At 29.5% G+C, this 27,994-nt stretch overlaps 3 protein-coding genes and 1 long non-coding RNA gene across 14 annotated transcripts; 1 reads left to right on the forward strand and 3 right to left on the reverse strand.

Moving 5' to 3' along the window:
• Positions 1-47: 47 nt before the first annotated feature.
• UGP (UDP-glucose pyrophosphorylase) lies at positions 48-13,753 on the reverse strand. 8 transcript variants are annotated; one of them, XM_069129628.1, is made up of 11 exons: positions 13,613-13,752; positions 2,496-2,774; positions 2,212-2,420; positions 1,882-2,064; positions 1,561-1,766; positions 1,399-1,474; positions 1,158-1,304; positions 945-1,083; positions 743-880; positions 493-659; positions 48-408 (listed from the first exon to the last, which is right to left on the reverse strand). In XM_069129628.1, the coding sequence occupies exons 2-11, from the start codon at positions 2,557-2,559 to the stop codon at positions 196-198; spliced, it is 1,542 nt and encodes a 513-aa protein (XP_068985729.1). In that variant the 5' UTR covers positions 2,560-2,774; positions 13,613-13,752; the 3' UTR covers positions 48-195. The 8 variants fall into 8 exon arrangements, with proteins under 8 accessions (XP_068985729.1, XP_068985732.1, XP_068985734.1 ...); XM_069129631.1 differs by having other exon boundaries at positions 2,496-2,756; positions 13,613-13,739; XM_069129633.1 differs by lacking the exon at positions 13,613-13,752 and adding an exon at positions 8,811-9,015 and having other exon boundaries at positions 2,496-2,709.
• Positions 4,537-8,804, reverse strand: LOC138188133 (uncharacterized). Its single transcript, XR_011175372.1, has 2 exons — positions 8,468-8,804; positions 4,537-5,189 (listed from the first exon to the last, which is right to left on the reverse strand). It is a non-coding gene; the product is annotated as an uncharacterized LOC138188133 (long non-coding RNA).
• On the forward strand, positions 13,747-15,866 carry Dcps (Decapping enzyme, scavenger). 2 transcript variants are annotated; one of them, XM_069129643.1, is made up of 5 exons: positions 13,747-13,879; positions 13,970-14,586; positions 14,664-14,809; positions 14,959-15,295; positions 15,497-15,866. In XM_069129643.1, the coding sequence occupies exons 2-5, from the start codon at positions 14,232-14,234 to the stop codon at positions 15,676-15,678; spliced, it is 1,020 nt and encodes a 339-aa protein (XP_068985744.1). In that variant the 5' UTR covers positions 13,747-13,879; positions 13,970-14,231; the 3' UTR covers positions 15,679-15,866. The 2 variants fall into 2 exon arrangements, with proteins under 2 accessions (XP_068985744.1, XP_068985745.1); XM_069129644.1 differs by lacking the exon at positions 13,747-13,879 and having other exon boundaries at positions 13,976-14,109; positions 14,217-14,586.
• A 5,637-nt stretch (positions 15,867-21,503) lies between these two features.
• On the reverse strand, positions 21,504-27,980 carry LOC138188123 (macoilin-1). Of its 3 annotated transcripts, none has more exons than XM_069129611.1 (12): positions 27,487-27,980; positions 26,743-26,884; positions 26,543-26,669; positions 26,332-26,461; positions 26,015-26,081; positions 25,732-25,936; positions 25,392-25,650; positions 25,051-25,296; positions 24,628-24,804; positions 24,199-24,477; positions 23,751-23,944; positions 21,504-23,557 (listed from the first exon to the last, which is right to left on the reverse strand). In XM_069129611.1, the coding sequence occupies exons 1-12, from the start codon at positions 27,564-27,566 to the stop codon at positions 23,295-23,297; spliced, it is 2,169 nt and encodes a 722-aa protein (XP_068985712.1). In that variant the 5' UTR covers positions 27,567-27,980; the 3' UTR covers positions 21,504-23,294. The 3 variants fall into 3 exon arrangements, with proteins under 3 accessions (XP_068985712.1, XP_068985714.1, XP_068985711.1); XM_069129613.1 differs by having other exon boundaries at positions 24,628-24,786; positions 25,729-25,936; XM_069129610.1 differs by having other exon boundaries at positions 25,729-25,936.
• Between the last annotated feature and the right edge of the window lie 14 nt (positions 27,981-27,994).

Genomic DNA, 27,994 nt, shown 5'->3' on the forward strand with positions numbered 1-27,994 from the left:
AAAATTTATTAAATATAGATGTACCAATTTTTAAATTTTACTCTATATTCTTAATTGCTAGTTTTGAAATAATATCTATTTATTTTTATAAATTTTTTACATACGTCATCTGTAATATTAAGTAAATGTACACTATATGTATTTTTTCTTGATTTTTATATTATGCAACAGATAAACTTTCTTTTTATATATTATTTAGTGATTCAAAATACGTAAATTTCCAGAAACTATCTTATTTTCTAAAATTGTGCCTGCTGGAAGATCGATGCGTTCTCCATGGTTTGCAATAATTATAACAGTTCCTTTTAGAGTTACACCTTTTCCAAAAGTAACATCACCTGATACTGTAAGGTGGTCTAATTCCAACAAATCTGGTATAGCTGGAAATCTAGTAAGGAATTCTTTAACCTATGCGGAAAATTTTACATTAATTATAAAATATTCCAGCTGTCAAATATCTGTGATGTATAATTATAGAAATAAAACAGTAACCTTTGAAAAATGATTATCGCCCAATTTTATAAGAGGTGTTGTAGGAAACATTCGTTGAGGACTCATTACTAATGAACCATTGCGAAGAATATACAAATTGCTCATAACAAGCATTAAATCTGAAGTCTTCTTCACTGGTAAGAATCTACTGCGTGGAACATTTATACCTATTTACAGATTTATATACATGTACATTCAACAAGAAAATTTAAAAGATCACGCAGAACATATAATCTTGGTTTCCTCTTACCAATACTCCCTTCAAATGATTTCATAGCAGCTCCAACAGCTGTTTCTAATTGAATAATATTTAAACCATTCGAGAAGGTCTTATTATTTACAATAATCTCCATATTCAAGGAATTCTTCTCAAGTACCCTTTCAATAGCTAACAAGATAAGAAATAAATATTACATTTATGAATTGTATAATTGGAAGAGAGAAATAAGTACCACTGAGTTTTATCCATAAATTATTTGTATTGAAAAACTTGAATGTTTTTATAGATTTGAAATCATCTACGTGGTCCTTTGGAACCTGAGCAATTTCAAGTAGGCGTAGCTTATCCTCATATTTGATTAGTGTGCCACCCTGTACAGATATATAAAAATATGCTTGTTTTAAAAAATTTTAACATTTCAATTTATAAGAAAAGATTATATTACCTTAACATCAGCTCGAGTTTTATCAGTAACTTCCATAACGAATTCAAGAGGCGAAGCTTCACGTTTGTCTAACAGTAATTTCAAAATTTTGAAATCTACGGTAGCACCTAGATTATCAATATTTGAAATGAAACAATATTCACGCCCCTGTATTGAGAGAAAATATTTGTTAAATATAAGTAATACTGTACGCGCGTCACATAATTCTTAATTTAAAAAATCATAATGTATACATATGTACCTCTTTTATAAATTTTTTTAATAAACCTGAATTTCTGAAACTTTCATAGAAGTCTCCATGACCAGGAGGATACCACCTATTAATGAGTATAAGTATCCATATATGAATAAATATGTGTATTTAATAAATAAGTGTCAAAAAATTGTTTGATATTAATCTTACGCTTCAATGTCATCATTAACATCACAGTGTTTTGCAGTCGGAAGTAAGGAATCTCTATTTATACGAGGATAACAACTTTGATTAAACGTATGAATATCAACATCTATTCCTTTATATTTTCTAATAATTCGTTGTGTATCATCATCCGTATTGAAGGAATTCATCAATATAAGCGGGACATTTGCATTGTAAGTTCTGTTCAAATACTGCAAAAAAAGAAAAAAATAAAAAAAAAGATAATAAACAATAAGATAAATTTCCTTTTCTCTAAACATTTCGATATAACTTTAAATCATATATATTTTATAATACTATAGTTACCTCAATTTGTTGTACAGTCAGATCTAGGAACGTAAGCCCATTACGTACTGCTATTACAGATTTAGGACCATGGCATCCCATACTAGTTCCCAAGCCACCATTCAATTTTATAACGATCAACTTGCTTAAAAGTGCCTTCATTTCTTCTCCTTCCGGAGTTGGCAAGGAATTGTAATCTCTTATCTAACAATATAATTAAATTTTTTCTAATTATAATTAAACTTATCTTGGCTTTTCAACATCTTTTTCAAGGAAAAATGTTACAAAATGACGAGGCAATTCGCTATATTCAATTACGTTTGCAATTTTAAGTTAAAAGCTATTATTTACCGCATCGTCGGGCAGCTTCTGTATACGATCCCATTCTAGCGAAGGTCCTTCCTCCTGTAGGAACCGTTTGAAGAGGTGAGTGAAGCCGTCGAACTGTCGATGGACCTCCTCCTTGACCTCCCCTGTTGCGCTTTCCTCGAGTTTCTCTAATTCATGTTGGAGTTCGTTCAGGGCATCCCTCTTAGTTCTTTCGCGGAATGCCTGTGTATCTGAGGGACTGCGTTGATGACCGCGTGCCTGCGGATTTATTCACCAGGATATTTGAAAAACAGAGCGATAAATACCTTGTCTCCTGAAAAATACGTTGGGCCTGTCGTCGCCACCATCCAATTTCGTAAGATCGTGCATGACGTATGGACGGTTCCTTATATTTTCTTTCCCGTTTTCTTTTCTTTTTTTATTTATTGTCCCTTTCTTTTTAGAATGTTATTTTTGTTTAGATTTATTTGAGATTGTTACCGAAAGAACTTGTTAAGAAGGAGCAACTCGTTAGACAGCCTTACGGAGAAAGAAGATACTATTTTCCTGGTTCCCTTTAAACGATCCTTAATCAAACGAAGATCCTAATGGTTTGAATATATTTCTGTTTACGCATTCTTGGTGACACCGTCAATGATTATTTTGTTTCTCGATCGTAGTTTCTTTTTGGGAAAATGAATTGATATTTGATAAATGAATCAAGTTTTAGATATGTACAGTGGTATGAAGGTATTTGAATACTTATAGAAACCTTCTGTGAATGTACTATGAATCTTATACGAAACATTTTTAAATTTCATTAGCATTGTAATGAGACATGACTATCGTGGCAAAACTACAAGACAGCTATGATTTTGGTGAATATTACTATATAAAAACATAATCTTGTAGAATTGTTAAAGTAGAATCGAGTAATTTCAGTAAACAGATATATGTATCCTGATAAAAATATTCGTAACAATTTCTGTTCAAATAGAGATTATTTACAGTTGCAGATTTTTCAATTAAAGACAATGCGACAAAACTACGAGACAAGAAATTTTTTTATAAAATAAATAAGAATAATTCATGAAAAATAATTTCTATTTATCCATAAATATGTAATGTGTACTACCACCTTTGTTTCTTATCATTTCGATCATTCTCTTTAGTAATAATTCATGAAATTTGTGTATAACATTTTGGTCCAATGATTCCTATTCATTTAAAATACAGTTGTTTAACTCTTTTATAGTATTGAATTGTCTGTCATGTGCATAAACTTGTCGCGCAAAAAACTAGCAGTTTTTAACAATGTTCAGATCTCGAGATTTGAGGAGCCATAATAATACTTCGATATTTTTTGTTTCCAGAAAATTTTTAACGTACATTGCATAAATTATCGCATCGAGAAATACAATTTTGTGTAGCCATTTCATAAGCATATTTAATTAACAATATTTGGATTGTTTAAACATATAGAGTTTACTCTTCATTTTATCGGAAACAAACTTGATATTGCTTTTACCAGCGTGATCTATAGTTGCCTACACCGTAACACCCTCTCCACCCATTTGTCTTTTCTGTTTAATGAGTATCTCCTTTCCGAAGTCATAAAAAATAATGAAAGCCATTAGAACCATTCTAAATGAAAGCGTTCGTCTGAAAATATTACTTCCCTCCATGTTTTGTTTCACTTTTCTCCCCGCGAAATCAAATCGTGTTTTTTCTAGTGGTGTCTTCGGAAGTTTTAGCCGGTTCAACTGGCTTACTCCTTTAATTATTCATTGTACATTCCTTATACTTGTATTGGCTACGTCCTCTGTTGCAATTTGTCATGTTATGAAAGCTGAATTCAATGTCACCCTTGACAAGTTAGTTGTTGCGACCTCTTTGAGAAGTGCGTACCCAAAATGTGTCGCGAAAAGTAAGCGATGACGAGTATACTCGTAAAACACAGAGTATGTGTGGTTGCTATAATATAGAATTAAGTTGTAATGAAATGACTGTTTTATTTCTTAATTTTATTACCGACCAGAGTCCATCGTAACACAAAATATTGCTATTTCTTCATGACGAGTATATTTGTCAAAAACAGCTAACTGGTTGAAACGACACGTCTTTCTCGAGTAATTGTAGCTTCCGGGCGTCCACCGGCATGCTTTTTCGAGTACCTTTTCATATCCTTTGGATAGTTACGTAAAGTAAGGCGGCTATTTTAATATGCGCGGGGTACTTTTGCCAATGAAAACTTTTCCTTTTACAAGCTACTCATTACTTTGCTTCCACGAGGCATCTTACTGTATATTTAACATAAGGACTAGCATTTTTCATATATAACACATCCAATAACACAAAACTAATTACTACAGTGAAAATTACACGAATAACTCATTACTTTTCCGCTTTATAGTTTTGTCGCAAAGAAAATATGTTTATGTTGATTATCCAAATTCTGGGAATGACAGCCTTCGGTGTTTCGTAGAATTGAACAGTAGATATGCTTCTATATTGTAAAGTAAACAATAGCATTACGAATGAAAGAAGAAGATTCCTGAGTGGGAATTCCTGAGTGGGAATTCCTGAGTTAAATATAATTTTTCTCAATTTTCGTGTATGTCTTGTAGTTTTGTCGCAGTGTGTAATTATTAATTGCAAAGACAAAGCTATAAATAAAATTATCGTAAGTAATTTTCCACATGAAGTAATACATTTACAAATGAATAAATGAATTTTATAAATACTAATATGTTGATAAAACCAATGCGAAAGACATGTAACTGCGTATAGTGCACATTGATATTATGTTAAGCTGCTTTTATCAAAATCATTATCGACATGCGAAAATCACTCGAAGCTGTCACCTTAAACCACGTGAATATTGTCTTTGTTCTAAGGAAAGACTAATTCCAAAAAGATAATCGTCAGATCTCAAGGCGAGGTTACAGTTGAATTTAACGAGTTCTTGTTTTACGTAAATACATAATTTTTGTTTTCTATCTAATTCGAGATAAACATACCTTTTAAACATAATTATTATATTTTGTTCTTAATTGTCTCTGTATAATTGTAGAAAAATACATCGTTTTAGCAACTAAAATAGAATACTTATCGGACTGGTTAAACTAAGTAATAAATAATATCAGGATTAGATATTTTCTGTGAGTAAAATGAACAGAATTAAGATAATGGTATTAGTCACATTCATTTTTTAAAGAACCTTCAGAGTCATCCGATAAAATTCATTAGATAAATATTCGTCGATTCATCGTCAATCGTCGAACAGAAAAAAAATATAAAGAAAAGATTAAAGTGTTAAAAGTTCAATGCGATTGTCAGCTTTTTATATTGTGTAAAATATTATTCTTTTTTAATTCGAACATTCAGTCTAATAAATTTTGACTAACGACATTAAAATTCAAGGAATGAAATATAATCTGGATGAATTACATGGTATTTGGATTATTCATGCTAAACCCTCAAAGTATGTAAACGGTTGTACTTTAATCAAATATGTCAAGTATAATGTAATAACTGAAACCTGAAAGTAATTGTAGACAAATATAAAAATTACGTTAGAACATCAAATTGTGAGAAATCAATTTTTTTATTTATTAGTATCTTCTGTCACTCTATTCTCAACATTAAGCACCCGTGATAAATTATACCAATAAACAATGACGATTAATATCGGTAACAAATGTGATAATAGACAATTTTTATAAATTTTCGACTTCTTGTATTTTTGAATTATTTGTAGAATTCTATTTTATGGATAGAAGAAGCATTTTTAAACGTAATATTCAAGCTAAGTTGCGAAATACATATCTATATAATCAATATTTAAATAATCGGTACAAAAGCGAGAAAAATTCTTTATGACATCTTATAGTAAGAGTTGTACATATTTGTTACGTAGCAATTTTTAACAAGTATTTTTTAGATTCCAAGAGTAAATAAAAAATTCTTGAAATAGTTTTTTTTGATCTATTAGTGTAAAAGGAGCTTCTGAAAGTACGTTTTCCCATAGAAAACGAAATTCACCTTACGATTTTTAAATAGCAACGTATATATTCCTTTTCACGCTCTTGAATTATACGAATAATCAATCTAAAGAGACATATGAAAAGAAAAATAGATAATGTCGCTTAAAAACCGCAAGTCGACTTCACTTTTTATGGAAATGAGATACTTTCATACGTTTCTTCGTATGAATAGATTCTTCGTGATTGTGTCGAATCGTTACACAATTAAATTAATAATTTTAATATTTTTTTAGCTTTTTCTATTCAAATTTATCGCCTACTAACTTACGAGGTAATATCGTATTACGAGAAAGAAACGAAAAGGTCGTTTAACGAACGATAACGAATATTATTCGATCGATCGATAATATATGAATTGGTCTTTGCATTCATTCCTCCTTCGTAATTTTTATTTCTGAGATAGATAAGAAACATGAAAACGGCTGATTATTCCCTCTTCGCAACAAAGGACTATTCAAGTATTTAAAGGGATGATTGTGACATCGCTGAAACGATACATTATCTTCTACAATTTCTTTGAAAAGAAAACTTTAAACAAGACGTTATTTATGAAAGGATGTTATCTCATTGCATGAAAAATTGCATTTTATTTAATCAATTCACTTTAATCATTTTAACTGCATTATCTTACTTTTTATATTCCTATTTACTTTGCAATTACTTACAATATAAAAAATATTATATAATTTGTGCTTATAGTTTCAGAAATCTTCAAAAGTTTATATATATAATATATAGATGTGATATATATATACATATATATAATGCAATGAATTCGTTAATGAAATGAATGAAAATATTAATAAATCATAAATCTGTAATTAATAATCTCCGGATCTTTTATGTATTTTTTTTAAACATATAAGAATACATACTGCATATAATATTATGATATCCAAAGTAAAGCACCTATATTATTATATAGTATATGAAACAAATTTCTATTTAGATTTCATTCCATTAATAATGTTCATAAAAATAGAAAATTGCATAACTATCTGCAGTCTGTTCATCGCGTACTCATAGATTATGAGACATAAAAAAAGTAGTAAGTAATATTAATTTCCATTCGCGTAGAACATTCTGAAATTATATGCAAAAATGATAGGGGACAAAAGGGGGGATCATGACATGCATTGGGAATTATCACTAACGTAATACCCATGACAAGTGCGTTTCTGTTGATCCCTTTTAATAACACTGCTTTAAAGCAAACTCGAGATGCCAACACTCATGATGTAACAGCGAACATATTTTAATCGTATTGTGTTAACATGCAATTGCTAGATCTTAGATAACAGTGTGCATATGACAAAGCATTTATAAACAACGATTGCACTCAATCTAATCGCGGCTTGAATTGACATTTTCGATGATTGATTCGTTTAATTATTGTTATCTACTGAGTGTGACAATGTGCTTTTCTAGAAACAATACAAAAAACTACTCTTTAGACAGATAATAGGAAATTTTAGAAGTTACATGAGAATGAATGGAAAGTTTATATGTATTTAAATTTAACAACTTGTATTATGTACAAAAAATAAATACACAATACATAAAAGATCGGGCGGACGTAAAACGCGACTTATATTTCATTGAACGTAGTAGACATAACGATTTGTTTGTGTGATGCAATATAGTAGATAAGTGGAACGAATTGTATATGTTGAATACAAGAATGATGTCAGTGTCGAAAGTAAGTTTTGAGAAAATTACTAAATGAACATCACTGTGTATTCAACTGATTAAATAGGAATTACCAAATTGGATATTTTCTAGGCGTAGCAATATTTCTATAAAATCTATGATATTTTTATTTTTCTTCTTCTGTTCTTTTTCTTTAAGTTTAATTGTTATAATAGGGCTATCGTTATAAATTTAATTATCAGATAAAAGGTTTAGAAAGGAAAAGCTAGACAAATATTTAAAATCATCCAAAAAGGTTGTTTTCAGTTATATAAAATCACGATAATTCAGGAAACGGTTATAAGAAGACAGTAATTTTCATACCGCTTAAATATAGGCTAATAAAAGGAATTTTTGTAAATCTTTAACGAGAATTATTTTTCAAAATATAAATAAACTAGCTATTTATACAAATTAATAAACAGTTAATAATACTTTTACATAAAATAGAGAGATATAATAAACAACTTTATTATCTACTTAATATCTATGTAATATTTGAACAAACGTGCTAGTTAGAAAAATGTGATCCTCGAGATAAAAATAAAGATCGTGTTACATACAGGTTTCCGACAGAATACAAGTTCTGTTAACATAGTCTGCATTAACTCGCAAAAGTCATAACGACAATTTCAAAACCATGAAACCGAAATTTCCAACAGGAACGAAGAAAAGGACGTACGAATTTATTCGTACGTTTTGTGCGAAAACGTAACTCTGACAACGTTCTTGCATTCGGTATTATGATTAGCTTTGTCGCATTTGTATATGGTGTAGTCGCGTTTTGTAAGTAGAGATGAACTGGTAAATCGTTATCACTGATTTTGAAGAAAAATCCCAAAATCCTAGCAAAACCATGGAAAACAACACCCTCTGTTTCTTTTCTCCGCGTACACGATCACTTACATTCAACAAGTATACCATTCACATATAATATATCTGTATATCTCTCTTAAAGCTCAATGAGAAGAGCGTGAACGTTTGCGCGCGCGTCAATTTTCCACTCGTGCAGAAAAACGTGCGAACAATTGTTTAAATTCTAGTCGGGGCGACGTGTGACGCATGCGGACTGAGCTTTCCGATTCTCGAACGAACGAAACCTGACTGAACGCGACACGAGCGCCCGAGTCAATGTATCTTCGAGGAGCGTCGACGTGTTGTCATCGCGGTATAAATCGTCGTATCTCGATAGGAAGCACGTTTCCTATGGCTTCGGACTTCATTTTTAACAAGTGAATCGCCTTATAACCAGGTTGTAAGCATTTATTAAACGATACAGCCGAGATATAGCCAGGTTGTAAATTACAGAATTAATCAATGACAACCATTGATTTAACGCTTAGCGTTTTAAGATTAAACCATGAGACTAAACTGTTTTAGTATACTGAACAGTAGGAAGGAAAAGCATTAATGATATATAAAAATAATATGGCGGAGATGTAGAAATAAAGAGAGCAATATTTTCCATATTATTAAATATATCTAAATTTATGAAACTGTATATTACATATATACCTACGGACGCTTATGGTGGTACATAAACGTATACAAACAAACATTAATTACACTGTTTAGTATAATGAAATAAGATTCATGTATGGTAACATTCCATCGTGACAAACAATAGGAAATACTTATCGTTAGTACTATCTATTCCCACTTCATTATGAGTAGTTATCTGTTAAAGAGGGAAGCCTATAAAATATTATTTACAACATGGGCATTGATTAATACCACTATACGAATTTTGTCTCGACAAAATATTATATTACCATGACGTGAATCTTGTCTCGTTATGACTTACCAAATAATATGACTAACTTTTATTTATACTTATAATTAATTTTTATCTTATTTACAATATATGTAGGTGTCTGTGTATAATATATAGTTATGTATATTTGCATATATTTAAAAATGCATTGAAGAGAACGTCTTTCCTTTATTTCTATATTCTAACTGTACGAATACTTTTCTCTTTTACTGTATGTTTGTAAAAAATATCTTGCGACTTCTCTGTACGTTTTCATATTGGCTTCAAATTCAAACAATACAATTGTAACAGTCGTGTCTCATTACAATGCTAATACAATACCAAAATGTTTTATATAACACGTACGATATATATATCAAAGTTTTCCTTCGTAAATAAGTCACTACATGCGCGACGACCAAAGACATGGTTTTTGAAACTGTTATCGAGCTGTCCTCTGGCCATGAATTTTATCATAATTGGTCCAATCAACGTGACTTTGCAACTGTGGTAGTATAATCGACTCGATATCAAATGATTTGTGATCGCTGACGAGGTCGTGTAATAGCATCATAAGATTAGAATTTCTTATCTGACCGCGTGTCTGTGCTCCTTATCCCAATAAAACACCATTCAAAGTTCTTTCTCGATTTACATATATGTACTGCGAAAGTGCAAATGATAGCAAATAGGAAAATACACGTAATAGTTGACGACGTAAGCGCCACGATTTTAATGAGCAATGGAATAATTTGATCGCTCTCAACGACGACATAGATTTGAACTTTGCTTTACTTTTTGCATTCTATTTCGTTCTATGGACGCAATTTAATCCAGATATGTGGAATTTTTTTGTGATATTTCCAAAGCGATGCTATTGTTGTTAATCGACTCTTAAAAAATGGTTACTTATCGTGAAAAATATTGGATAATATCTAAACAATTACGAAACATAATAAGATTACTTTTCAATCATCTTTTTGATAGGATAGTAGACATATCTAAGTTAATGTAATAGATACGATAAATACAGTAAAATTTGCGCATGTAAAATATTGCACAAGTATACGCACGAGAATGGCCAAGTAATGGAGCAATTTGACATTTTATACTCGTGTATTATATAATATACACGAGGAATTAGTAATTCTTTCAATTGTATGCTTGTTGCATCACGTTATTTTTATTGGAACTATATATTATATTTCCAACATATTAGATTTTTAATTAGTATAAACTTTACACCTTTTAAACTAGTAGTAGTTAAAATATTAAAACTCGAATACTAATTTAGTCGACTGGTAAGAAATTTTAGTAAGTCGCTTTGTGTAAATGCAAATTTAGTCGAGTAGCTTAATCGACGGTCGACTAAGTGGTTGACTGGCAAAAGAGTACCAGGTAAAGAACTCTAGTCGATCAGAAAATTTATCAAGTTGGATTCAGTGATCGATATTGAACACAACTACGTTTTACTAACAACTACACAACTAAAATTTGCGTTCACGCACGCAATTTTACTTACCATTCGACCTTTAATCGACAGTCGATTAAGCTATTCAACCAAATTTGCATTTACACAAAACGACTTACTAAAATTTCTCGCCAGTTGGCAGTTCAATCCACCCGCTTGTAGCCACCCTGAAGGTTATCATTCAACGAGATAAACCTTGACTCGTGAATCTTCCGTCGGTTTGAAACGAAACTTTACAAAAAAGAATTAATCACAGTGAGGGAATCAGAAGGTTATCAGTCTTTAGGATTGAAAAATGTCGGAAATGTATACTCGGAAATATACGCGAATCTATCTGTTATTCTTTCGGAATAAACTACTCGAATGGACTCAACAATCCTTCAGTAAGATTATCTGAAGGTAGTGTGTTACGAGTACGAGTCGTTGACTCGCCCCTATCTTCTAATAATTGTAAGTTGTGGCCTCAGAAAAAATATATATATGTAATAATTGATAACACGAAAAAAAACGATAATATTGAAATTTTAGGAATGATAATTTTAATAAATAATGTATGAATAATTTTTATAATAAATGAATTTAACGCATGATTGTTATAATAAGTTAATAAGTCGCTAATAACCAAAGTTGATGCGACTTAGCCAATATTTAAAAGAATTTGATGAATAATAACTAACTTTCATAATAAATAAATTGTTTGCAGACAAACAAAATTGTTTTGATGCATTTCCTTACAATTTATATGCATATAAAATAACTGGCGAAATTTTATATACGATATACTTATCGTAAGTAAACCTCATAAAAGTAAGCTTCGCATCTTCTGCAGTCAAATGAAACGTAACCGCAAACTATCTCACACTATCTTGCGTAATAAATGTCTTACAAGGAAGAATATATACTAATGTTTGCCCGTAGTCGAGATGAGGTGTTTTATACGTAGGAAAACTGCCAAATAGTCTCACTACTTCAATAATTGAGAGCAATATTAAAAACACGTGTTTTCTAAATGAAACCAATTTTAATATCGTACATTTAATATCGAATATTACAATATTTTCTATATAATAGTTGAAACGAACCAAAATCTGTTTTTATACAACATTCTCTGAAATAAACTTTTTACTTCCGATTTATTATAATTATATTATGGAATTTATATTTCATATTATGTTCTTCCTTGTGTTTACTTTTTTAATATAATTGTTTACTGTTTCATCGTCTTCTCGCGTCGATAATTGTTTATTTGTGAGTCTCTATTACCCGAACTACGATTGAGTGTAATTTCGTAATACATAAAAGACTTATTCTTATAATGAATACTATACATGCGTGTAAACGTCTATTATAGGAACTGTTCGGTTATCCGAACTACTCCATCCTCCCACTTGTTCGGATAAACGAGTTTCTAGGCATGTAGATTGGAAGAGTACGATCATAAAAAAGGATAAAGCTCCGCGCGATTAAAAATAGCAAATGTTAAAGAAATTTTCTAAATTTTCTAAAAATATTACTTTCTTATCATATTGTCGTACTTCCTATTATAGTGTGCCATGTACTCTTGTGACATGAAACAAATATTTTTATATTAAGGTACTAAGCAAACGAAATTTTTATTTTACAAATTGCTTGGCAACATGAATGAATGAATGAATAAACCTGACCATAATATTTCAATGTAATAATTGTTTTCATACGATTTTTGAAATATTTATCGTAAAATAAATATACGAAGTAAAATCAAAATAAATCTTTAAATATATAGTATCAAATTAGTAAACTGCAATTTTAATATTCTAAAAGATATGTATTCGCATAAAAATCCGCAGTGTAATAATAATAAATAATTGTTATACTGTATAACCTCATACCATTGAAATTAATAATAAGCAATGTTTCCTTAACTCGTTACTATGACTTTTAGACTTCGTTACAGTACTCTTATGACAGCTATGGCCTACAGATAACCTTCTGTTCTCGAAATAATATACACCTATATATTATACAAAACGTCTATAATTTGCATTTATATTTGCGATCTTGATGTTTCATATTCATATATCTATTTTTATTTTACCATCCATAACATAATGACAAGGGAAGTTATTCAAAGATATCATGTGTTCGACATGTCTTAAATGATATAATCCGATTAAAATCACGCATAAACAAAAAGCAAAATAATTGATCATATGAAATAAATAATAAGTCATAATGATCGCAGAAAAAATACACATAACCTCAACGTGTGAAAAGGGTAAGATTTCTGTGTATATACAAAATTAAGACGTTACCAAAAAAACGCATCGATTATTATTTGACAATTTGAAAACATTTAATAGATAAACGAAACATATGAGTATGTTGTAAATGAACATTAAATTTTAAATAAATATTCTACAACATAAAACTACGAATATTTATAGTGAATCAATGTTTCAGGATAAAAATGGAGGGGGGGTAGGAAACGAATAGATTTTTTACCTTTCTGTCATCTACTTGTAGCATCGTTATTAACCTCCTTAGTCCACGCAGAAGCTGTTTCCTAGTGCTCGTCTTCAGTAATCTTGCAAAGGTTACCAAAAGATAAAGTCTTCACTTTGGATCTCGGCCACCGTGTTTAGATTTTATATGTACCTATATATGTAGCAGTTGTACTCAATCTATGGATCCGGTAGACTATCAGACAACGTACAGTGCATACACATGCCATTGGCGAATTAAATCTACATATATGTAAATTATATATATGTATGTATATCTGCGACATAATCAATTATTCATTCCTGTAATATATATAAATACAGACATGCATTAAAATAACAATTATTGTGTTGATAGGAATTAGATGATTCTCATTCTTATATAGATTATACATTTGTATATGTATACTAATCTATATATATATAGGTTATGCGTATAACCTAAGAATATTGCTTAACTTAATAATCAACAGTCAGTGATAGACTACACCAGAAAAGGTAATGTAATTTTATGGAAAGAAAAATAACGGAGGAAATGTTATTTATGTAATGTTTTTAAATCAATTTTATGTAATTTATGAATTAACATTGAGAGCTGTTTGAAGAAAACGTCATCAACAATGGCTGAGATATCTTCTAATACCAGTGCGGATGAATGTACTCCAGCGAAAAAAATTAAAATAGAAACAGAAAATGAATGCAAAAATATCACTAGTATACATGACGTAGAATTCTGCTCGTCTACATTTAATATAAAAAAAGTTTTGCAAAATAATTGCACAAGGAAACAGATATGTATAGAGGGTGCTTTTAAAGGATATGAAGGTTCGGCGGTTATTTTATTGGAGAAACAAAATTTTGCGGATGATGAAGCAGCTTTGAAAGAATTATTTAATAAAGATACAGTTTTACACAAACTTTATAACAATAATATTTATGGGAATTATGAGTGTTATCCTCTTAAAAAATATAATGGTAGACTATAGTGAATTTATAACCTCATTTTCCTTTTTCTTTTTGCTTGATTCTTAAAAACTTTTGTATCATTTAAGGTATAAATGCGACGATAATACATCCTGCAACGGCAAAACATATCGAAAAATTTCGGAGGAAAGATCTTCATATCATAGATGAAACTTATGAACTATATCAAAAAATTACTCTTCCATATATAGAGTCAAGCAGTTTTTCTATAGAAGTATGTGTACAAAAAAATGGAAAAAGTATAATATGCAGGAAAAAAACAAACAAATATTCAATAGATTTTCATGCCAAATATATGAAAATTTAATTTGCTTTTACTGCTATAAGATTTATTTATTAGATTGAATTCTTGTATTTTTTTAGTGGGTGTATAATATTTTGGAACATAAGGCAGAACAAGATAAAATTGTATATGAAGATAAAGATGAGAAGACTGGATTTATAATAGTAAATGATTTGAAATGGGATGGGCAAACAAATACATTAAAATGTATAGCACTTCCATTTCAAAAGATTCAATGTATTAGAGAGTTGAATGCATCTCATCTTCCTCTACTAAAGAATATAAGAGAAGCTGGAACTGCTGCAATTGCTGAAAAGTTTAATGTACCTGCTTCTCAACTTAGAATATATTTACATTATCAACCATCCTATTATTATCTCCATGTTCATTTTGCATATCTCATGTTTGAAGCTCCAGGTAAGTTTAGAATAAATATTTTGGTTTATTTTTATGACTTGCTGCTGTGCCTGCATCTACCAAATAAGCTTGTTTTATAATAGATAATGTAATAGATAAGAAAAATAATTAATCTTCCAATCTTGTATAATTATTTTACAAATTTATATTATGTTTTAAAAACAAATGTATCACAGGTTTTCAAATGTTTTTCTTACATAGGTATATATGTGGAGAAAGCACATCTTCTATCTACAATTATAAGAAACATTGAATTAATGTCAGATTATTATACAAAGGCTGTACTGTCATATGTTGTTGCTGAAGGAGATCCTTTGTACACTAAATTTGTAAAAGAAGGAGTTATAAATGAAGTATCTAAATCTAAAACTACAGAGGATTGAAAAATAGGACAAGAATAATTATGTATTAAAGTGATTGTAATTGTTTTATGAACTGTGTATGAAAAAATGTATCAGCACTTTACAAATCAAATTAATATCATTTACAAGTGTAATTTTATAATTTTAAATTATTATAAATTCAATTTAATATGCTTTGTAATTAATAAACATTTTATATGAGAATCATATGAATCGCTTTTCACTTGAAAATTTCTAATTAAAAAAGAGTGTATCTGACATGAATTCTTATCGAATTGACATAGTCTCTTTGAAAAAAGATAATGTACAAATAAGACTGTAAGATTTAGAATATTTTAAATATATTTAGTTAATATATATATAGTATAGTTAGTATATATTAGATATAAATAGTACAATTAAAAAAGGGCTTTTCAAATGTTTTTCATTCTAATATTGACAAACTATGTTTACTCAATTAAATAACAAAATATTATCTTTATATGTAATATCACTGATTATTATATTATTCAAAGTAAGTATATTCATCACATATATATTTACTTACGTATACATTAAATAAACCATAGAAAATTTTAAGTAACTTTTTAGGTGTTTTTATTCTTATTAATGCGGAGAAAACAACTATCGTAATCGAGGAGAATAACATTTACGGAAATTTCGACTTCTCTCGATATTTTTGACCGCGTTAATAACTAATCAATCATTTTCAATTACAATTTCTTCACTCACATTAATCTCCTTTTTTGCTTGCAATGTGTTCCATGTGAAACGATAGGTGAGGTAGAAAATTGATGAAATAACGGTGATTTATATGTACACGTGACAATTTAATCATATTAATTATAATATATAAATTATACACGTGTCATTTTACAATATTTATTTTAATAAATATTTCTATCGTATAAATGGTGGTACATAGTACACAATGAAAAGTCATTAAGTACCAATACCAAGAAGTACCTATTTTTTTTCCTTTTTCTTCCTTTTTTTCTTTCTTTCTTTTAAATCTTATAGCATAAAGGAAAGAGTGTAGAATTTATTTACAAAAAATGTAACAAGATTGGGAGAAAGTACTGTTTATGCATACTAAAATATCATATTTATTACGTATGAAAATATTATGAGACATTTTGAGTTTTTAAATATGCACGAATATCCAAATTGTAATTCACTGTGCTGCAATTAAGAGAAGAATGAATATCTTTTTTGCCTATTATGTCGTATCAACATCGTGATCGATGTATTTGTAATCCTTTCATCATCATGCACGAAGAATTTAAAAAATTACGAAACGAATGAAATTTTAATAAATATTCTTCATTAGAAGATATGCTTTGAGTATGAATTCCTTTTTAACCACCTAAAAACTATGATATATAAGTATTTAAAAACTCAATCGAGGAAATATAATCTTGTCACCGTTTTTTTCAACGATATTCCTTAGCAACGATGTGTATTTTCATCGAAGTATTACGTGCACCTTTTAAAAACGAAGGAAAAAAAGAAAAGAATAGATTAATATTAATTGAGCCGTTGACATAAAGACGTAGAAAAATTTACTTCCGAGATCAAGATATATAATTACAAAAAAGTATATGTATGAATAAAAAAAAACCAACAACCATAATGTACTTACTTACTTACATGTCTACACGTAAGATTTTCTGATTTATTGTATAGAAGTTACGCAAAAATGAAATTTCCGCCTCGAAAGATTCTCATCTTTCAAGCAAGACGTTTTCTTTCTTTTTTTAAATATCTTTTATGCGAGAGACAGGGAGTTTAATAAAGTATATTTTTGTTTCGCAAAGTTCGCTTAAATAAATCGTAAAAATGTTCCACTCAGCTTGTCCTTAATGAACTACGCACATTCATACAGACTAGACCAATTTCAGTGTAATGCCGGCCATTCTATTCGAACTGAAATGATTCAAATAGTCGAGAATGGGATGACGAAGAACGTTAAAAGATCAGACGTTTTCCTTTCTTTCTTTAAAATATGAACGCATGGAGAAGGGCATTTGCGTGCATTGTCATCACATTACGAGATCAAAATCATTTTTTTCATTTTCCTTTCTTTCTTAAAGTACATACCTTAACAGGATTTTGAAAATTACCTAAACGCTAAACTAAAAGAGAGAAAGAGAAGCGAATGTACGATTATAAACGAAGATCACAGGAGAAAATCGTGATAAATAGACTGCACATATTTATGTAAATTCATATTTTTATAAATATAAATTTAAAAATGGGACTTGGAAAATTGTTTTATTTATTAAACATTGTTAAAAGTATCGTACTTTTTGATGACATGATTTGATCCTCAATGTACTGAATTTTAAAACTGATTTCCTGTAAAACAAATAGGAAATGTCTTATCATGTTCTTTCCCTGTAGTCTTCAAATGATGAGATGCGAAAGCTACGCGTTGTATTCTTATAAAATTGTTTAAAACGAAAGAAAAATTTGTCACTATATCTGAATATGTGTAAGTATATTCTTTCTATCTAAAACGTTTCACGTTCCTTCAATTATGTATTAATACGATTTAAGGAATCGTATTAAACATATAGTTCGCGATGATAGTACAGCTATAAAACATAACGGTGCGTGTTCTCGAAAACATATTTTCGCTTTCATAATACACAAGGTCATTTTCAGAAAGATCTAATAATTTCTTATTAACTCACACAATCACGATGCACGTTACTTTTGATAAAATACATTTTTTCAATCTCCTCTTTCTTTATATCACCGTCAAACTTTACACGTTTCTCATCTACGGAGTAAAAAAAATACTTCATTTGTCCCACAAAATACGAATGAAAAGTCTTAATATAGCAAACTGCCTAAAGTAATTAAATTTCTTCTAGTCTTGTTTCTTTCTTGTCGATACGTATAACGAAAATAAATAAATTATAAAAAGGAAAAAAACCGTTAAAATGATTATCATCCTAATGCAGTGTTATTTCATCTTAATAAACTCATTAATTGATTTATTACAATAAAAATCACATAATACCATAGGGATGACGTTAATATATCACATGCATATACAAGTACATTACATGACTGTGCAATATTATACACTTCCAAAAGATCATTATATACTGTACACCTAACATCTCGTTTTTATAATTGTTTATTTATAAAATCTCATAAACATAACGAATCAAGTACTTTGTGTTCTATTTTTAGGAGAAAAATTTTATCCACGAATCGTGTAATAAATATAATTATGTATATACATTTTAACGCACTTTAAAGCGTTCAAATAGAAACAAACAATCCAATTTTTGTAAAATTTGATTGTAAAAGTATGTACATATTTTAAATTATGTTCATATTTTATTATTTAGCTGTAGTATGAAAAATATACATACAGCAACATCAGAATTTCAAGATATGGTTGTTAAGATACAGTAACATTATCTTCCTTTTTAGATTTCTTCACTGTTTCATAGTTAATTAATTATCCATCATATCTATAATTTCATTACAAAATTATCCTGTATAACAATATGTAAAAACATAAAAAAGAAATATTATGTTGCAAAACATAATTATTAATCACAATACAATATTCTATCATAAATTTAACTTGAATTTAACTTAATTTAACTTTTGAATTTAAATTAATTTAACTTTTTAAATTAAAAAAGTACTTTTTGTAACAAATCTTTATACTTCATTCAAAAACATTTAAATACATAACAAAAGCAATATATCGTTATTGTCATAGAGAAGTTATTTCAGTGCATTTCAAATAATATACTACAAAGTACTTTACTACAAAGTACGACATGAAACATACAATTCCTTACAAACGTGAGGTGCAATTACTATGCAGTCGCCCCGAGTCACATAGAAAGAACGCCTCTTCGTAAGCTATTACATATGTAATTAAACATAGACAACTAATCCCAAGCTGTTCTATACCAAACAATTAAATGTACGTGTATATGCTATATGAAAGTTAAATGAACATGTACAGCATGAATGTGAATGTCATGTGCCAAGTCGTGTGCGTGTATATATGCCTATAAAATATATCACAATAACTCAATACAAACAATATGAATTAATTAAATAGCAAGAGTATATTCGTGAAACCAGCCTTATAGCGGAATTAAATCCATGATAAGTATATTAGCCGCAAATATTACGGCATCCCCTGATCAGGTACTTAATGTGCACTTGATAATGCGATACCTTGAAAAGAAAAGCATTCATTTTTCAAAATGATATTTCCATACAAGCATTTTACACTTTTATCAAATTAACTCATTTATGTTCTGTATTAAAAACATTATCAAATTTCTTTTTTATGTAATGCATTACATTATTTTATTTAATATTTTTAATTCGTTTAATTCATTATTTATCATAACATTTCTTGTTATAATACTGATTCTGCTTTGCTACTATGGTAAAGTAATGATGTATATTGAAAGCAATCAATTTCAATTTAATTTTTTCTGAATTTCATATCTGACTTAAAATAATATGATTAGAAAATCGATTAAAAAATTACAATCATAAATGAGTTAATAGAGCTTTCACTTAAAATAAATTAAACTAATTAATTTTATATAATGTGCTTTAACTATGCTACGCAAGTGCCCAAACAATTTTAGTAAGTTTTGCTTTGCGTTTAGTCTATTTTAAGTAATTATTTACACTGTTTCATTACATTATAAAGGCTTATGCACATAATGATACAAGTTGACATAGACACAAGTCTGATTGATCTTAACTATAAAGAAATTAATCTTAATGATAAAACAAATTTCCATACCAGTCGGATGATAATTATTGATGGAATAACGAATTTTAGCGTGTGTAAAATGAACTGTATCGTTTCCTTTATAAATCTTATATAAAGAAGCATTAACAAAATTAAAGTAAGCACATTATTCCCCTACAGTTTAATTGCCAACATCAGTGAATTATTAAATTTTAAATATTTTTTATGCAAATCTGGGAACGAAAAAAGATCAGCACTGTTTATATAGTAAAATAAAAAAGAAATATGAAGTATAGGTTTTCTCAGAGTTATATGACTTTTGTATTGATATGCTTTTAATTTTTTAAGCAAAAATGATGAAATTTCCACATTTTAATGTAAAATAAAAATAGTTTTATAACCCGTAACATATGCATTGTGCATTAACATTTTGCAATTATATTTAGTACGTGGATCATCCAAGAAACACAAAATTAATTAATAAACTTAACAGTTTGATGATAATATCGATAAATCTTTTATAATTTTAATTAATGAGAAGAAACAGTAATTGTTATTGCTTTTTCATGTAAGGACAGAAATATCAAATGAATATTAGATATTTAATAAATATTTGTGCTTATAGAAATTCATTTGACTAGTTGGTCATGATCCACTATGTTATTAATAAATTGTCATGACAGTGCTTTATATATACAATCATGGAAGAATGACTTTTATGATATCAACCAGTCGTTAATTAATATTCATTGGAGCAAGCAGGTACTGGCTTTCTTGCGGATTTAAAGCATATATAAAATTCACATCTTTTTCTAGAGATCTTTTATACGTAATGCCATCTTTTCCTGAAACTTGCATCTCAACTACTTTTTTGTGAAGGAATTAACTTGTTTATTATACCTTAGAAAGAATATGCTGGTATACACTCTAATGTTGCTATTAATCTTTTAATACTTCATCAATGAAAAAGATTTAAAGAGAATTCAATTATTTTTCTACAAAATATTCAAGTGTTAATAATTAATTCTTATACTACACATCGTTCTGTGTTAAATATATTACTCTTAAAAATTATAAAAAATGAATTTAATGCTTTCAACATTAAACTTATAAATTAGGTATGTAAAAAGTAGTATAAAAACGATGAAAGAGAAAGAGAAACGACGTATCGCGTAAGTAATACATATTATATAAATAGTCAATGATAATCAACTTTTACTAAATTACATCATCGCTGGTTGATAATAGTGAAACTTATAGTATTATAAAAGGGACACACATTATATACATTAAATGTATCCATCAAATGTGTGAAAGGAAGACGTTTGCGGATAAATTAAAAAAAAATCTTTGTTTCATTCCTCCAGACTGCTCAATGAAAAACCGTATAATTCCAATATTAATAACGCTATTAAAAATTAGAAATTCAATTTGGAAAAATGATTCGATTACCTATATGTACGATTTAATAGTTTAGTACATAAATAAACGCGCGCGTGGCATTACACATTAGTTTATCTCTTGAAGCTCATTAAACAAATTGGGTAAAATAAATCTATCCCTTCATTACCAATTATAATATACTTAACTTAAAAATTCCTTTGTTTACAAAATTTCTATCTATCACATAAAACACTGTACACGTTTCAAAAAATCATTATGAAACATTAACACTTATTTCGCACCGTTCGAAAGCCAATACACAATTGTACCACTAAACTAAAAAGGTTTACAGAGACATTTAAAAAATATAAAAAATGTAGAGAAATATGAGAGAGAGAGAGAGAGAGAGAGAGAGAGAGAGAGAGAGAATCAATACGTTGGTGATTATTTCAAAATAAATTTGGCGTTTCTAACATTTACATCAATCCTCTCAAATGATAACGGCAGGTTTTTCAATGTGTATTAATGGCTGGTTTTGGATGATCACATGACTTAAAATGGCTTCATTTGCCAAAGACATTAAATACAGTTTGTATGCTGGACTAGCTTCGGATTACGACTTGAACAAGATTTGTGTCTATAACAAGTCGTCATAGATTTAGGCATATGCTGTAGGAGGATCGAATACAGATTGAGTCTTCAATTTTTCTATGCTTCTAACAAATAAGATATGCCGCTAGTCGTTCGTCGATCCAATTTATATCGTTTTTCTAGCTCTTTATATCTACATTATGGTATTTTTAAATAGAAAGTGTTGTGTGAAAATCGATATAATTCGAACGCTATAAAAAATTAGTAAAATATACAGTTTTCTGTTAAACGTCAACAGTAAATTTATCAAACGTTACCATCTAAATAGAAGTACTAAATTTAATTTAAAATTTAATAATTATCTATAACTAGATTACGCATGTCACTGTTGCCTCACTTTAGTTTTAATTCTTCTTAATACATCTGTTGCAAGTACCAAAAAGATGAAGAAGGTACCTGTTAGATCGACCTACAGCACGTTTAACAGAACGCAACTAATTTTTAAATACTTTTTTAATTTAGTATTAGTCACGTCCCATGGTCATAAGTAGTTAATAACGTTGTATTAGTTCAGGTGACAAGTACGATATAAAACATGTTTCTAGAAGCCTCCCATGGAAGACATTTATAAAAGATATCTCCTGTTATGAAATTTGACAAATTTATAGCATGAGCCACGTTTTTTAAGCAAATGTTACACAAATATTCTACACTATAAGTGTTAAAAAGATCTTACATCTCATTAGTCCTACGGATTTTAAATACAAAACTTTGATTTTAATAAAACAAGTATATGCACGTATAAAACATAAATTCATATTTATACTTCCATTGAGAAACAGACTGAAACATGTTTATGAAATATATACCCAACTTTTGTGAAGTCATAATGTGGCCAAAAATTGTTTCTTCAAGCTTCGGTAGACGCTATTAGGGAATTCTTGGGTGTATACGCTGTCGCATTTGGATCCAAATTTGAAACTGTACACCCTGGACAGAGACTTTCATTTGAACGTATTTTCGTACCTGCTACTCGTACTTCATTATTTAATCGAAGCTTAGATGTCGCACAGGTTGGCGCAGGTCCAAACGTATCTTGTGGCATCACAGCTAAATCTTGAGCTATTTTTGCTTTTAACATTTCAATTTCCTTTTCTTGAGATCTAATTAAACCTGATTCAACAATATGCGATATTTAACATACACATACATACATAAATATCAATTTAATATACATATACTAAAATCGTTTATATAAATAAAACTATGTTTGAGAAATTGATGTTTCGGTCCCACTTAAGTTTATACATTTCCTTGATTACCAAAAATATTAAAGATTTATAATTGTAAATCGAATCCTACTTACTTTCTCTGATTTCTAATTGTCGCTTGGCTTCACCAAGTGCAGAAAATAAATCAAGCTTTATGCGCGTTTCTGCACTTAAGCTGTCTTCTAAATGCGCAGTTTTATCTTGTAGCGCATTTAGTGCACCGAGTAAAATTTCAGACTCTTTATGATTTTCCTTACAACGAGTTACATCTTTTTCTAATATGTTGCACCTAAGAAAATATATAAGAAATTAACATCTGATATGTAGTCTAGTGAATTTACAATACAAAAAAGTATTTAATTATTAACATATTAAAAACCCTCGAACTTAATTTAATTGTTTACATTTGAATGAAATTTTGACTATTATCTAGTATATTTAGAACACTATAGATATTATTGTTTTATATTCCGATGTGTCAGCTTATATTTATATTTAAAATTTTATTTACATAAATTTTTTTTATTATTTCAAAATCTTTACCTCTCTTCCTTCGTTTTAAGTTCTCGCCGTAAGTTTTTGAGATCTTGTTCCATTTGTGTTCTACGACTTTTACAAGTATCTGTACATTCTTGTCTAATAAGTGGCGGAGGTGGAGGCGGAATTGCAGATCGTGCTTCTTCTGCAGCTCGTCGTGCTCGCCTCTCGGAAACTAAAAATGCTTCGCAAGCAGTGCGCTGTTTCCGCTCTTCTGCGATTCGTTTTTCCAACGAAGACATTGTTTGTTTATCTAATTGACGAGCTGTTACTAATCCATGTAATCTATCCAAAATAAAAGTTTTTATGTATATAAATAAAAATATATTTAGTAGTGTAAAAATATCTACGCGTATACGTGTATTGGAAGAAAAATAGATCTTTTAAGTACAATTTTAACAATATAGAAATGATACTGTGTGTGTGTATACGCACTTGCTTTGCAACTGATCGTTATCGTGCTGAAGTTGCTGTATATCACCCTTAGCTTGACGTTCTCCATTTTGTAGAGAACTAATCTGGGAACGAAGTTCCTGTTCCAGTTGTCGACTGGATTGCAGATCTGACTTCAAGCGTTTTATGTCAGCTTCAAGCCTGCGACACATCAGTAACCTATTTAAACGATATTATATTACACTAAAGAAAAAATCTGATAATATAGAGTTGCATATCTTTCAATTCAATAAAAATAACAATTACATTTTAAGAAAATCATAAGGATTAAGGAATAAGGAAAGTATAAGTATACACAATATTAAATCTCAATTTTATATATGGATATAGAAATGAAGAAGCACAAAAAATATGTTGCATAAAATAACATTTTTGTTAATTCACTAATTGATGTAAATAACATACCTTTGACAATATTCGTCTTGCTGCTTTTGCTGCTCAGTTATATTATCAACCGTGGCTTTCACTTGACGTGTTTTTCGTTCACGTTGAGTATTAACTGTGGACGATGATTCCCGATTTTCTTTTATATTATTCCACTTTCCTGTTACAGAACCATTAGTCTGTGATTTTATTGTAGTATGCCCACAATTTGCACCTTTAATAAATTTGTCTTTCTCTACTTCATTGGCATCAAAATCATTTATTGATCTGTAATTTTTATTTAAACTGTTAACGAATCTTTTATTACTTTACATAATATAGATACTGTTTAGTTTCCAAGATACACATGTCACCCAACTTACCCAACTCTTTCAATGAACTGCATATCACTGTGATTAACAGTATTCCCATTTGTATGTATAAATCTTTTATCGTTTTTATCAGATTGTGATACATTTGTTACATTATGCTTATTATGCTGCTCTTCTTGCTTTTCACCTTTGTCTAAGGACTTCCTATGATTATTTTTTGTTGTTACATTTTGGTTTGTTGATGTAATTTGTGTCCCTATATGTAAACTACCATTTTGTACACCTGTTTCTACAGAATTATTACTGCTTCCTACAATGCATTTTATGATTAAGCTATATTATTATTTTGCTATTATATATATATTAAAAGTTGAAAATAAATACAAACTACCTCTACTTTTTTCAGGACTTGGATTGCACTGCAAATTTAATTTATTATTTTGTGATTTAACATGTTGCTCTAGTGTTGTAATATGTGTTTGTGATTGAACTTGTATCGGTTGTATCGTAGTGGAAGTTTGTTGCTCTAGAGGCAGTGCTTGCTGCAATAGTTGTAGGTAGAATTCATTCTCCTTCGCTACATCTTTTTGTTTTCTCTGGCAAAAAAAGGCAGTTATGTAAATAAAATGTTTAAAAATAGTCTTTGAATGATTATATATTTATTACAAATTTACCTGTCTCATTCTGTAGCCAATGTAGCTCTTAAAACCAAAACCTAATGTAACTACAGGATAACCAATGCTGAAAAAAGATAATACTTATAATTATTTTTATTATTACTTTTGAATTGATATTGCCAATTTAACATTAAAACATCAAAGTATGTTTTATTTATAATAACAGATATTGTACAGTAACATAGGAATAGGTTATTATTTTTTTGTTAGTCATAAAATTGTTCCTCTGAAGTGTATCTTACAATATTCAGTGGCAAACAGTAAATGCATAAACAAAAAAAGGAAAGAGAGTATAATAACAAAAATATACATACCAATGCGCTGCGAATGGTCGACAAAGATCCAAATGAAAGGGCATATGTCTCAAATCTCTTAATCGAACTGCTGCTTCTATGTATAGAAATAGTAACCATAACATCACAGTTGGAAGGCACACACCTTTATCTGTTCCATATACAATATATTTATATCAATCTCATTGCAATTAAATTAATTCAAACAACCTAAAGATATGTTTATATTTACCTGTGTGCCAAACATATTGTACCCAAACATAAGTGCTAGCAGCAAAAAACAACCAATGTACTGGTATGAAAAAGAAACAAATCATATCTGATGTAAGAGCAATACAAATAAAAAATACAGAGAAGGCCTGGAAATATAATAGTCTATGTTATTTTAAAATCAGGTATAAGCACATGTGTTTTGAAATGTAGATTACTTACCAAGCCTTGGTATTTAAAAGAATCGTAAACACTTCTGAGAAGTAGCCAAAACGGCCACAAAAATTCAAATCGGAATTCTAAAATGAAGTCTGCCAAAATTACCATGGCCCATAGTAGGAGAAATTTTAGATAAAGTAAAGTACTGAAATAAAAAATTTCATTATTTTATTATCATTCTTGTAATACAATTATATAATTAAGGATCTACAACCGCAAAAGTATAAAATATTTAAAAGGAAACAAACTCTGCGACAAAACAAAATAAGCACCTTTTAACTAAATAAAATAAATAACAAACCTAAATTATATAATTATATGATGTAAGCCATTGTTAATATAGTTTTTAAGAAAAGGGAATAACTGAAGGAAAAGTTGTTGAACTGGCAAATTTCTTTGATGTGGTTAGACATAAAAATCTTTCAATTACATGGCACGTTAGGCGAAAGATTGTGAATGCAGGTAAGAAAACAATTATAAAGATGTAACTCAACAAATGTTTTTGTAAAAAACAGGCACACATGGTCCAGGTTTTAGTGAAATGTCAAGCAGCTTCTGGGAAGCGGTGGATGATCACGTATTGACACAATGTATCACAGAGGTTTCGCACTTCGCATCAACCCGAAAGTACGTAACAGTTTTCGATCGACGATTTGACAAATATCTCGAGGGGCGATCGGTCAGATTTTTGGTTATTTTTAAAATTAGCCGTTCCAAATGAGAAGACATATGGCGGCTAAAACTTACCTTCCGTAGATCCCCTCAGTGAGCTTGTTGCGTTTCAAGGGCCTCCGAAGCTTACCACACTCGACATTTCTTCTCTTCATATTCCTCGACGCTTTCACTACCGGCCAAACCGACGTTATTCGCGGCGAGCAACAAAATGGAAAAAACCGCAAATCTTCACGGCGGAGTCGCGAAAAAAATCCACTGTCTCGCGCGCGCGACTTCTATCAGTCTCTTTTGTTGTCATTCGTCTGCGGACAGATTCGAGGTTTTACGGCGGTTTACCGAGCAGCTGATTGGTCCATTGTGGGATATGGCGCTAATCAGCAACAAAAATCACCTGCTGGGATATTTTAGCTTACAATGCACTTGCGACCGATTTACACTTATATCGTACCCTACTCGGGAAATAAACAGGCATGGAAAGAGCTAAGTAATTTTTGCAGAAAATGTTTCCAGATAATGGACTTTATCGATCGTACATGGTTTCGATTGTACCGTAGGTCAATCGACTTGTTTCACTTACGTT

This window comes from Bombus flavifrons, chromosome 16 (genome assembly GCF_040668555.2).
Source record: "Bombus flavifrons isolate JBK064 chromosome 16, iyBomFlav1_principal, whole genome shotgun sequence".
Taxonomy (NCBI): domain Eukaryota; kingdom Metazoa; phylum Arthropoda; class Insecta; order Hymenoptera; family Apidae; genus Bombus; species Bombus flavifrons.